Source organism: Sorex araneus, chromosome 2, assembly GCF_027595985.1.
Source record: "Sorex araneus isolate mSorAra2 chromosome 2, mSorAra2.pri, whole genome shotgun sequence".
NCBI classification, from domain to species: Eukaryota; Metazoa; Chordata; class Mammalia; order Eulipotyphla; family Soricidae; genus Sorex; species Sorex araneus.
This window is the reverse complement of record NC_073303.1, coordinates 133,111,870-133,125,377: the sequence shown is the minus strand read 5'-3', so window position 1 is coordinate 133,125,377 and position 13,508 is coordinate 133,111,870. Positions and strand designations below refer to the sequence as shown.

At 47.4% G+C, this 13,508-nt stretch overlaps 1 protein-coding gene across 1 annotated transcript in view; it reads right to left on the bottom strand.

The window, feature by feature from the left end:
• Positions 1–11,665, bottom strand: part of SLC12A8 (solute carrier family 12 member 8) — a 151,236-nt gene extending 139,571 nt beyond the window's left edge. Inside the window, exons 1-2 of the mRNA XM_055124500.1 lie at positions 11,559–11,665; positions 10,447–10,501 (exon numbers count right to left, since the gene is read on the bottom strand). Coding sequence (XP_054980475.1) covers positions 10,447–10,497 — 51 coding nt within the window. The 5' untranslated portion in view covers positions 10,498–10,501; positions 11,559–11,665. The remainder of the gene's footprint in view (positions 1–10,446; positions 10,502–11,558) is intronic.
• Between the last annotated feature and the right edge of the window lie 1,843 nt (positions 11,666–13,508).

The window sequence follows — 13,508 nt, the reverse complement described above, 5'->3', positions numbered from 1 at the left end:
AGGATGGAAAACAATCCTGCAAGCAAATCCTCCCTCAAAAAAGCGGGGGTGGCCATACTAGTATCCGACAACATAGATTTCAGGCTGAAAAAGATTAGAAGGGACAGCGAAGGTCATTTCCTATTCATCAAAGGATATGTACAACAGGAAGAAATCACACTATTAAATGTATACGCACCTAATGAACGACCAGCTAAATACTTAAAAGAACTCCTAACAGAATTTAAGGAGGACATAACTAGCACCACGATAGTAGTAGGAGACTTCAACACTGCTTTATCACCTCTGGATAGATGACAAGAACAACACTCAGCAAGGAAACAATGGCTCTGAAGGAAGAAATGGAAGATTCAGGGCTAATAGACCTATACAGGGCTATATATCCCAAAAAGAAAGAATACACATTCTTTTCCAGCGCACATGGATCATTTTCCAAAATAGACCACGTTCTGGGTCACAAATTATACCTTAATAGAATCAGGAAGATAGAAATTGTATCAACTATCTTCTCAGACCATGATGCACTGAAGATGGAAGTTAATCACGCACAGACGCGGAGAACCAAATCAAACACTTGGAAATTAAACAACTCACTATTGAATAATGAGTGGGTCACGAAGAAAATCAAGGAAGAAATCAACAGATACCTCGAAACAAATGAGAATGAAGACACAAGCTACCAGAACCTGTGGGACGCAGCTAAAGCTGTATTAAGGGGAAATTTTATAGCTCTGCAAGCTTTCCTCAGAAAGGAAGAAAAGGCCTATATAGATAGCTTGACTTCGCAGCTCAAGATCTTAGAAGAGGACCAGCAAAAGGAACCCAAACCAGATCGAAAGAAAGAAATAATAAAACTTAGAGCAGAAATTAACGATATGGAAACCCTAAAAACGATCCGAAAGATCAATGAGCCAAAGAGCTAGTTCTTCGAGAAAATAAATAAGATTGATAAACCTCTAGCAATACTCACAAAGAAAGAAAGAGAGAAAACCCTAATAAACCAAATCAGAAATGAAAAGGGGGACATCACAACAGAAACCAAGGAGATTCAAAAGATCATCAGAGACTACTTTGAAAGTCTGTATGCCACGAAACAAGAGAACCTAAAAGAAATGGACGAATTCATTGATTCCTACAATCTCCCAAGACTGAATCAAGAAGACATGAAATACCTGAGTAGGCCCATAAATATCAAGGAAATAGAAACTGTAATCAAAAGTCTCCACAAAAACAAAAGCCCAGGTCCAGATGGATTCACTGGGGAATTCTTCCAAACATTCAAAGAAGACTTGTTGCCAGTTCTCTTCAAGCTTTTCCAGGAAATTGAAAAGACAGGAACCCTTCCGAACAGTTTCTACGAGGCACATATCTCCCTAATACCAAAAGCAAACAAAGACACCACTAACAAAGAAAACTATAGACCAATATCCTTGATGAACACCGATGCGAAGATCCTCAACAAAATACTAGCAAATAGAATCCAACAACTCATCAAAAAGATCATACACCATGACCAAGTGGGATTCATCCCGGGGATGCAAGGATGGTTTAACATTCGGAAATCAATCAACATAATCCATCATATCAACAAAAGTAAAAATAAAAACCATATGATCATATCAATAGATGCAGAGAAAGCATTTGACAAGATCCAACACCCATTCATGATAAAAACTCTCACCAAAATGGGTTTTGGAGGAACTTTCCTCAAGATAGTCAAAGCCATCTACCACGAACCTATGGCAAGCATTATCATCAATGGAGAAAAACTAAGGGCCTTTCCTCTAAGATCGGGGACTAGGCAAGGATGCCCACTCTCACCACTTCTCTTTAATATAGTACTGGAAGTATTAGCAATAGCAATCAGGCAAGAAAAAGATATTAAGGGGATTCAGATCGGAAAGGAAGAAATCAAGCTCTCACTGTTCGCAGACGATATGATACTATACCTAGAGAAGCCTAAAAGCTCTAGTAAGAAACTCTTAGAAACAATTGACCTGTACAGTAAAGTCGCAGGCTTTCAATACCCAAAAATCCATGGCCTTCTTATATGCAAACAATGAGACACAGGAAAGGGACATGAAAAAAGCAATCCCGTTCACAATCGTGCCCCAAAAAATCAAATACCTTGGAATCAGCTTAACTAAAGAAGTAAAGGACCTCTACAAAGAAAACTATAAAACACTACTCCATGAAATAAAAGAGGACATGCGGAAATGGAAACATATCCCCTGCTCATGGATAGGGAGAATAAATATTGTCAAAATGGCAATACTCCCCAAAGCATTATACAGATTTAACGCGATCCCTATAAGGATACCCATGTCATTCTTCAAAGAAATGGATCGAGCAATCCTGAAATTTATATGGAGCAATAAACACCCACGGATAGCTAAAACAATTCTTGGGAAGAAGATGATGGGAGGCATCACCCTCCCTAACCTTAAACTCTACTACAAAGTGGTAACAATTAAAACAGCATGGTACTGGAACAAAGGCAGAGCTGCAGACCAATGGAACAGGGTGGAATATCCCTACACACAACCTCAAATGTATGATCATCTAATCTTTGATAAGGGAGCAAGAGATGTGAAGTGGAGCAAGGAAAGCCTGTTTAAGAAATGGTTCTGGCACAACTGGACAACCACATGTAAAAGAATGGGCTTAGACCTCGACCTGACACCATGCACAAAAGTCAGATCAAAATGTATTAAAGACCTCAACATCAGACCACAAACCATAAGGTACATTGAAGACAAGGTCGGCAAAACTCTCCACGATATTGAAGATAAAGGTATCTTCAAAGATGACATGCAACTGGCCAGCCAAGTGGAAACAGAGATCAACAAATGGGACTACATTAAACTAAAAAGCTTCTGCACCACAAAAGATACAGTGACCAGAATACAATGACTATCTACAGAATGGGAAAGGATATTTACACAATACCCATCAGATAAGGGGTTGATATCAATGGTATATAAAGCACTGGTTGAACTCTACAAGAAGAAAACATCCAACCCCATCAAAAAATGGGGCAAAGAAATGAACAGAAACTTTCCCAAGGAAGAGATACAAATGGCCAAAAGGCACATGAAAAAGTGCTCTACATCACTAATCATCAGGGAGACGCAGATCAAAACAACCATGAGATACCACCTCACACCACAGAGACTAGCACACATCCAAAAGAACAAAAGCAACCACTGTTGGAGAGGATGTGGGGAGAAAGGGACCCTTCTACACTGCTGGTGGGAATGCCGACTGGTTCAGCCCTTTTGGAAAACAATATGGACTCTTCTAAAAAAATTAGAAATCAAGCTCCCATTTGACCCAGCAATACCACTGCTGGGAATATATCCCAGAGAAGCAAAAAAGTATAGTCAAAATGACATCTGCACTTATATGTTCATCGCAGCACTGTTTACAATAGCCAGAATCTGGAAAAAACCTGAGTGCCCTAGAACAGATGACTGGTTGAAGAAACTTTGGTACATCTATACAATGGAATACTATGCAGCTGTTAGAAAAAAGGAGGTCATAAATTTTGCATATAAGTGGAAAGTATTATGCTAAGTGAAATGAGTCAGAAAGAGAGAGACAGACATAGAAAGATTGCACTCATCTGTGGAATATAGAATAACAGAGTAGGAGACTAACACCCAAGAATAGTAGAAATAAGTACCAGGAGGTTGACTCCATGGCTTCGAGGCTGGTCTCTCATTCTGGGCAACTCAGAGAAGGGAACACCAAGTAAAATGTGGTCGGAGGTCATGCGGGGGAAGGGTGATGCGTGCCGAATGTAGACTAGAGACTGAACACAATGGCCGCTCAACACCTTTATTGCAAACCACAACACCTAATCAGAGAGAGAGAACAAAAGGGAATACCCTGCCATAGTGGCAGTGTGGGGTGTGGGGGGGAGACGGGACTGGGGAGGGTGGGAAAGATGCTGGGTGTACTGGTGGTAGAGAATGGGCACTGGTGAAGGGATGGGTTCTCGAACTTTGTATGGGGGAAACATGAGCACAATAATGTGTAAATCTGTAACTGTACCCTCATGGTGATTCACTAATTAAAAATAAATAAATTAAAAAATTTTTTAAAAGGCACATGAGAAAAAATACATCACTAATCACCCGGAAGATGCAAATCAAAACAATAATGAAATATCATCTGACACCACAGAGACTGGTACATATCCAAAAGAACAAGAACAACCAGTGCTGGTTGGATGTGAAGAGAAAAGGGGTCTCATTCATTGCTGCTGAGAATGCTTTGTCCAGCCTTTTGGGAAAAATAAAATAGGCATTCCTCAAAAACCTAGAAATTGAGCTTCCACTTGACCTAGCAATATCACTTTTGGGGGTCCAAAATCACATCAGAAATGACATCTGCCCTTCTGTGTTCATTGCAGCACTATTCACCATAGCCAGAATCTGGAAGCAACCTGAGTGCCTAAGAGCAAAAGACTGAATAAAGAAATTATGGCACATCTATACAATGGAATACTATGCAGCCACCAGGGCAAATGAAGTCATGAAATTTGCTTATAAATGGAGGGACATGGAGAGTATCATGTTGAAATGAGTCAGAGGAAGAGGGACAGACAAAGAATGATTGCACTCATTTGTGGGATATACATATAAAAAAAAACACATAGTATGAGACTAATACCCAAGGACAGAGAAACATAGGCCAGGAGGACTGGTCCAAGGTTGGAAGCCTGCCACAAATGTGTGGAAGGGGGTGATCAGCAGGATACAGAAGAACCAGTATGGCAGTGATGAGCACTCTGGACAAGAACTGAGTGCTGAAAAGAGGTAAAGGGACAAACCTGATAACCTCTCAGTACTCTAATGCCCAGAAGGGAAGGAGGGAGAGAGAGAGAGAGAGAGAGAGAGAGAGAGAGAGAGAGAGAGAGAGAGAGGGAGGGAGGGAGAGGGAGAGGGAGACAGGCAGACAGACAGAGGCAGAGACAGAGACAGAGACGAGAGAGAGAGCCTGCCATAGTGGCAGGCTGTGGGGCAGGGGAACACAGTCCAAGGAGGGTGACACTGGGCTCCAGCAGCCTGGAACTCATGCTCCCAACTGGGCCCAGGCTCTGCTGGGTCACCTGCTTTCTGGATCCCATTCGGAGAAGTCAGGTTTGGGGGAAGGGTCCCAAGAAATGCTCAGCAACTGTATCCTTAGTTCCATGCAAAGCCCAGGCTGTGCTCGGGGCCTCAGGACTACACCAGGCGAAGCTTGGAAGACTCTGGGATGCAGAGCCCAAACCAAGGTGGACCCCTCTCGTGCCTGCCACTCCTGGTTCAGGTGAATAGCTTGGACCAACCGAGTCTCAGCCCGCAGGCTTCCCTGAACTGGGGCCCTAGAGGGGCACTCAGTCCTCCAGAGAATTGCTGAGGGGAGAGAGTCCCAGGTCACTGGCAGTTGCTGGTCTGAAGCCGTGCCACAGCCTCCCTTGGGCCTTCCCTGGAGACCTGACAACCCTGGAGAAGGAAAACAACCCCCCGAGAAACAGGTATGCTCAACCCCAGCTCCCAGTAATGGCTGGGGAGTCTGGAGGAATATGACTGGGGTCCGGCGCAAAGCACTGCCCTGGCCTGCAGACAGAGGCTCCAGGGTGACTCTCCCGCCCCCAGAGGTTCAGCAGGGGCTCAACCACACTTGCTCACCAGTGCCGACAGTCCGCTGACCCAGAGTGTCTCCATCCCACTCAGGCTGCGCCATCCTGCCCGAGACCCCGACCCCGCACCGCCACACTGGACCAGACGTTCATCTGCCCGGTGATCCTCCTGGACCTTGAGGGCATGGTCTCAGCCACAAATGCATCCTACCTCCGCTTCCTGTCTCCTTACTAACCTGGTGTGGAGCAGGTAGGGAGCGAGAGCACAGAGGGCTTGGGGCTAGAGGAATCTTGGAAGAGTCTGAGATGAATTGCAATGATGAGCCACAGAAAGGATGTAAGCAAGGGGTCAAGTGCACAGATGTGCTTTAGGAAAGGGTCCCTTTGGGCTGGGGAGACAGCACCAAGGCCCAGGGAGTGTATTTCCCAAGTAGGCGTGAATCCTGCTACCACATGACCCCCAAACACTGCCAGAAGCCACTCCTGATGATTCAGCCAAAGCAGCCCCTGAGCAGTGGCCCTCACCCTCCAAAATATGGAGAAATCAAAGGGTCACTTCGGCAGCAATGAGAAGGAAAATTTGCAAGGGAGAAAGAAGGTAGGAGAGAATGAACAATAATCAAGAAGTGATGTCTTAGACAGGACAGCTCATGGGAAACAGAGAAGAGGAAAGAGGAAGGGGGATGAATTTCAAACAAGTCTAGGCAGTGAATACCAAGTTTGATACTGAACATTAGCCAGTGACTCACTCTGAGGACATTCAGACTAAGGTAGGTGGGCAAGCAGAGCCTCCGCCTATCTGTCAGTGGGTGGCAGTGCTGAGAGCCCGCTCTTCACTCTGCACTCAGGGCTCACTCCTGGCAGTGCTCAGGGCACCATATAAAGTACCAGGCATCAAACCTAGATCAGCTCCATGAAGCTGTGCTCTCTCTTTCCCTCTCTTTCTCTCTCTCTGTGTCTCTGTCTCTCTCCATGTCTCTGTCTCTGTGTGTCTCTGTCTCTCTCTCTGTGTCTCTGTCTCTCTGTCTCTCTCCCCCAACATCATCATTACCTTTCAACTCCCCTGAAAGGCACTCAGTGCTCAGTGAGCACTGACCGGCACACGGTCACCTACACTCTCTGTTTCCTCAGTAGCTCGACAGTTAGTATTCGCCTGTGCCAGGCCTCCCCTTAGGTGCTGGAGATTGCCAACGACAGCTCACTTGAGGGAAACTGAGGGAAGAGATAAGCTCCTGGGGAAGATGTGAGCACAGAGCCCAGGCGATGATGGGCTTGGGCTGGAGGTGGAGCACCGAGAGGGTGCTGGGGCCCAGGCTCGGCATGCGGAGGCCTCGTTTAGGGGCCTGAACTCGAAAGGCAGTAACCACGGGGAGCCTCTGAAAGATCTGAGCAGGGAGAGAGGGCCCCAAGAGAGCCTGCAGAGATGAGCCCTGCTTTAAAAAGCAAAGACCAAAAGATAAAAATTAAAAAATAAATAAATAAATAAAAAGCAAAGCCTGCAGGGAGAAAAAACAAATACCTAAGTATGTTTTTGGTTTTGTTTTCAAGGAATTAACTATTTCTGCAGAGAGTCACATCAATTTCCCACCTATGCTGATCAATTAGATCATCAGGCAGAAGAGAAATAAAAAAAAATAATAACAAATAAAACCTGTTGGTATCAGGAGTTCCAAAAACCGATTTGATTTTCATGAGTGCTCACAGGAGTGTTTCAGAGATTCACTTACCTTCTGGCATGGGTTTGGTTCAGCATTGCAAGGTGCCCCTATTGTCTGAATCTGCACCCTCTAAAACAGGCGCCAAGATCTCGGCACGCCTCTAGACAGAATGAACCACAGGCCTGGTGAGCGGCCCTGCCACGGGCAGAGCGGCTGTCCACTCCAGGCCGGCCAAAGGACAAGCACCTTCGGTCACAGGAAGGCCTGCCACAGGTGTATTTCGCTGTTGTTGAAAACAGAAGGTGGTTTCCGGTCCCAAGACTTGGAGATCACTCTCCGGGGATACGCTGCTGCTGCTCAGCCCTTCCACGGTGCTTGACGGTGGGGCTGGCTCACCGTGGGTTAACTGGGACATTTCATCATTAATGGGCTTTTCCAGTAAAGCTCTTCATGCAAGGAAAGGAACACTGAAGTTCTGAAATCTCAGTTACCTGAGCATAACCAAGAGCATGCAGACCTTCAGAAACCGTCCAGAAAGCTGAGTCTGGCCAACATGAACAATGCTGGCAAAAGTGCTGTCTTCTCTTCCAAATCAAAAGGGACATTTAAAGGCAGGGGCAAAAAATAAATGATGTGACGTACAAATTGTGGAAGAAAAAAGTAGTTAGTGATGGGCTCGTGGCGATCCCATATGCCAAAAACAGTAACAACAAGTCTCACAATAGAGATGTTACTGGTGCCCGCTCGAGCAAATCAATGAGCAATGGGATGACGGTGACAGTGACAGTGACAGTGATGGGCTCAGAGAGATAGTGACAGATGCATGCACACCACTGAGCCCCCGCTCTGCACATGGTCCCCTAAGCACTGCCATGAGGAAGCAGGGTCAGAAGTAAGTCCTGAGCGCCTCTGGGTGTGCCCTCCTACTGAATCAACAACATCAAAGAGCCTCCACACTGAACTGCAGCACATCAGTGGGCTTGGCGTGGGACAGGGCACAGCACAGCTGAAAACATTTATAGCTTTGAAGCCAGTTTTACAACAAGCATAGAAGCAGCTTCTTTAAAGGGCAGGACAAACTTCCCAGCACATGGCATTTAGTCTGGCACTCATGCACAGAGCCTGGATTGCCCTCTATTAGATTAGGGAAAGTGTGTTTACTCCTAGCTAAGGGCATTTATACACTTTCAATAGTGAATCAACGTTCCATTTCTATTGAATGCTCTATGCCATATCAATCTTAATTTTACACCCACAGATATTTGTTGCAATCTCTTGTCTGCATTAAATGATGCTTAAGCAATAGCTATAATATTTTCTAGTATAAAACCAATATTCCTTTTCTTAGGATAAAACACTTTGTACTTTTGTAGGCCTATTCAGATTTTCCCTTTTTAAATATTCTTAACTCTCTTCACTCTTACTAAATTTTATAATTTTATACTTTACCTGTTTTATGCAAACTACAAAATATACTAGTGAAAATTTTTTAATAGTTTAATTAATTCGTAATAACTAATTGATAATTAGTAATAATGAATTAATAATTAGTAATGTGGAAGACAGGATTATTATCATAATTATAAGCAAGTAGAAAATAAAAATTAATGCAATATATTTGATACCAGAGTCTAAAACTTATTTATGTAGATGAGAGTAGGCAGTATATTATATTATATGACATGATTTTAATTTATTTACATGGGTTAAAATTACATATCAATTAATCACAAAAACTGACTTTTATTTATTTGTTTTCTGATAATTCCACTTACCATTCCTTTAAGTTTTCTTGTAACAAGCAATATGAAATAAATTTATTATGTGCCTGCTAAGGGGGCAGGTTTGGGGGTGGGGTTGGAGGGAAGGTCACATTGGTTGTGGAATTGGTATTGGAACCAACTGCATGCCTGAAACAACTCTATTTTGAATAACTTTGTAAATCATGGTGCTTTAATAAACATATTTTTTAAACCACGAAAATAAAGTAGCCATAGAGCCTGGCAAGCTCCTTGTGGCGTATTTGATATGCCAAATACAGTAACAATAACAGGCCTCATTCCCCTGACCCTGAAAAGAGAGTCCAATCGTTGGGAAAGACGAGTAAGGAGAAGCTGCTAAAATCTCAGGGCTGGGACGAAAGGAGACGTTACTGGTGCCTGCTTGAGTAAATAGATGAACAACAGGATGACAGTGACACAGTGATAGGTGCTACTAGCAGCTGGACTGATAAGATAGAAATTTTACTTTTATTATTATTGCTCCCTGTTTAATACATGAACTGAAATCACCAAGATCAACTTCCTTCTTGGAGAAGGAGAGGAAAGGAAAGAAACAAAAAGAGGGTGGAGGGATGGAGCCTTTTTCTACATTCAGTGGGGGCACACCTGGCTCTTGCCTGCTGGTACATGGGGTCCTGTGCGGATGCTGGAATTTGAGCCACTGGTGGGACTACATTCACATGCTACTTGAGTATCTTAAGCTCTGGACTTTCTCTTCAGCCTTGGGCTGGTAAGATAGTCACACACACACACACACACACACACACACACACACACAAAACACTGGGATTAGAGAAAATTTAGACTTCAAGAAAATAAAACTGTTGAGAATTTTGGAATTCATGGGGTAGGAGAGATAGAACAGTGGGCAGGGAACTTGTCCACAGTCAAGCCTGGTTTGATCCCCAGAGTCCTCTCTGGTTCCCTGAGCCTTCCCAGGAATGAACCCTAAGCCCAGAGCCAAGAGAGAGTCCCGAGTACCACTGAGAGTGGCTCAAAAACAAACAAAACGAAAAGAAATTTGGAATCCCAAAAGACTGACTAGACAGTGATAATGTTCCACGAGGATAAAAGATCAATCTACTAGTGAATGTGCAAATTGCTATGATCCACCCAAAGGTATGAACTGCCATCTTCCTGTACTGTATTTATAATTTTAAGTAAAGCATAAAGTGTATAAAATGTTGGCTATAATATCATTTTGACTAATCTGGAATACGGATACAGACGTCCAGCGCAATCTTCTCCACAGCGCACAGATGGGCCTGCAGAGAGCCTTGCCTTCCACTCAGCCAGCCCTGATCCCCCTCACTGGCCACGGTGCCCGCTGGACACGAACCCCCGCCAGCCCGCCCAGCCCCATTCCGCCCACACCTACCTGCCGGGCGGCTTCGTGGAAGAGTTCCTGCACTGGGGGCGTCTGGGCCATGCCGCTGAAAGGCGGGCGCGGGGTCAGAGGGGAAGCCTCTGCAGCAGGGCACGCCTCCTCCCCTCGGACACCCAGATCGCGCCTCCCCAGCCCCTCCCCGCCCGTCCTTCAGGGACCACCTGTGCTCAGGGCTTTGGATACTAAAGCAACCAACGTCCACCCCAGCTGCCCTTTTTGCCCTGAGCGAGGGTAGGAGAGGGGTCAGCGCCCGCCGGCCAGCGGCCCGTTCTCAGGACACATTAGAGCTCGGGCGAAGGTTCGCCAGGGCAAAGGCACCATCAGTCCAGGGTGCGGGTGCGGAGTGAACGGAGAGGGCCGAGTAAGAGGTCCTTACCAGCCGGCAGGGCCAGAGAGGGCAGGGAAGGGAAAGACGGCTGGACAGGGGTGGGCACTTGCCTTGTGCGGACTCGGTTTGATCCCTGGCACCGCATATGGCGTCCTGAACACTGCCAGGGGTATGCCCTGAGCACCTCCAGAAGTGGTTCATGAAAGATTAAAACCCCTATACGCCTGGCCAGACGCCTGGCCAGGGTCCTGGGGCTCGGTCCATCAGCAGAGCCCCCTCCCTTGGTGCCGGCCCGGCTCCGGGGGCAGCCCCGGACACCCACGCTGGGGCCAGAGCTGTGCCAGGGCTCGGCTGTGAGGGCGGACTGCTGGCCACAGCTCTGTCCGGTGCGGGCAGACAGCTCTGATGGAGGGAGGGGTGCCCTGGGGAAAGCGCCTGGCGCCAGAGCCCCCACCTGCCCCTCCGCCTCGGGTCTGCCTGAGGAAGGGGGCCCCAGACTCACTGAACCACGGCTTCACGCCCCCGCGCCCCCCGCGCCCCCTGAGCGCCCCCCGCGGCCCCTGAGCGCCCTCACGCCCCCTGAGCGCGCCCCCACCCCGTGCTCCTTGAGCGCCCCCGCGGCCCCTGAGCGCCCCCTCGCACCCTCTGAGCGCCCTCACGACCCTTGAGCGCCCCCCCGTGCTCACTGAGCACCCCCACGCCCCCTGAGCGCCCTCACGCCCCCTAAGCTCCCCCCTCGCGCCCCCTGAGCGCCCCCATCTCGCGGAGGCGGCACCTGGCAGCGCGGCGGGCACGTCCCGGGCACAGTCCCGCTCAGCCCCGCCCGCCGCCACGTGGCCTCAGGTGCCCGCCCCGCCCCGGGCAGCGCCGGGTGTAGTGGCCGCCCAGCGTCCAGGGGAGGAAGGCTGGACTGGGCGGCGCACGCGAGTCCGGAGAGGGGTCGCCAGTCCCGCGCGCCGGCTGGCAGTACCGCCCGCACCCAGACGGGTGGGCAAGTCTGTCTGACCAGCTCCCGCCTCTCTGGGGCTGCGGGAACAGTGTGCAGCCCGTGCCCGAAGCGGCTGCCCTGACCTCCGTACGCCTCTTGTGGTCACCCACCGCCCGCTCTCCGTAAGGCTGTCCTCATCCTGAACACGAATCCTCCACCCCACAGCCACTGGCCCCTAGAGCCGACCTTACAAATGTGCTTTTTCGAGCAATTTCCTGTAAGTGGAATCATGCAGTCTTGGCCCTTTTCTGACAGGCTTCTTCTGAGTCTTGCCCCCTGTCCTCAGGTTCCAACACACAGCATAGTTGCGTCAGAATCCCTTTCCCCACAAGGATTTAATAACCCTCTTTGCAAGCAGGAACAATCCGAGGATGAATCGCAAACCACCTATCTGTGAGCTAAGGGCAGCAGGAGGGGCAGGGGACACCGTCCTATTACTGGACCCACTCTCCTCCTTGACCACATCTGGGCGCCGGAAGAGTCACCTCTATTATTCCCTTTGAGCATGTGTGTGTGTGCGCCTAAGATGAAATGGATATCTACCCCATCTTTGCCATCAACTTCCAGCACCCATCTTTTAAAAATATATTTAGGGGGGCACACCTGGAGATGCTCAGTGGTAGTTACTCCTGGCTTTGCACCCAGGAATTACTCCTCATGTATATCCATCATTTTAAGTAAATGCAAAGCTCTTCTTCAGTTCCATCTTCTCATTCCTCATGCTGGTCACTTTCCTACAAGGCTGGTTGCTGCTCATCTAAATCTAAGAACAAACAGGAGTGGAGCAGTAGCACAGCTGGTGGGGCACTTGCCTAGCACGTGGCTGGCCCAGGTTTGATCCCTGGCAGCCCATATGGTCCCCTGAGCACTACCAGGAGTAAGTCCTGAATACAGACTCAGGAATAACCCTTGATCACCACTGGGTGTGGCCCATAAACCAAAATAAATAAATAAATCTAATCTCAGGGTGATTACATTTACAATAAAATTTATATAAATTTTATTTTATAAATCACTTGTATTACTTGTCATTCCATTGATCTTTGATTTGCTCGAGCGGGCGCCAGTAACATCTCCATTTGTCCCTGTTGTGTGCTGGTGTAGCCCAACGGTATCTGCTCACTCCAGAAACACGAAGAGCCTCAAATCATTCATTCAGGGTTTCGATGAAAAAGTCTGGCCATCTTGTAGGTGGGCGGCCACACAGTCTTTTGAAATCCGTGAAATCCAGTCAGTAACAGCTCTAGTCCAGTAGTTGTGTCCAGCCCATCTGATTTTTGACACCTTGGCAAACGAGACAGCGTCCCTGTCCCTGATTGTCAACAGAGGTTGGAACCCCGGATTCCTTCTCTTACTTGATTGAAATGTGATATTCCAAGCAGAGCTCTTTCAATTCCTCTTTGAGATACTCCAATAGCATTCTCGTCCTGTTTTTGTAGGGCCCAGGTCTCTGAGGCGTATGTTAGTGCAGGAAGAACAGTGGAGTCGAATAGATGTGCCCAGAGCCGGAGGTTCTTTGTCCTCCTAACAGCCTCTTCGACATTCTTGAAAACGTTCCAAGCTGCTCTCTTCCTCCTGCGTAGTTCTGGCGCCAAGTCATTCCTCATGTTGAGTTCTCGACCCAGGTACACACAGCTGCTGCATTCAGAAATGTTTGTTCATTGAGAGCAAATGGAATGTCAGGGACTAGTTCATTTTTCAAAAACATTGTCTTGATGAGATTCAGCTGTAGTCCAA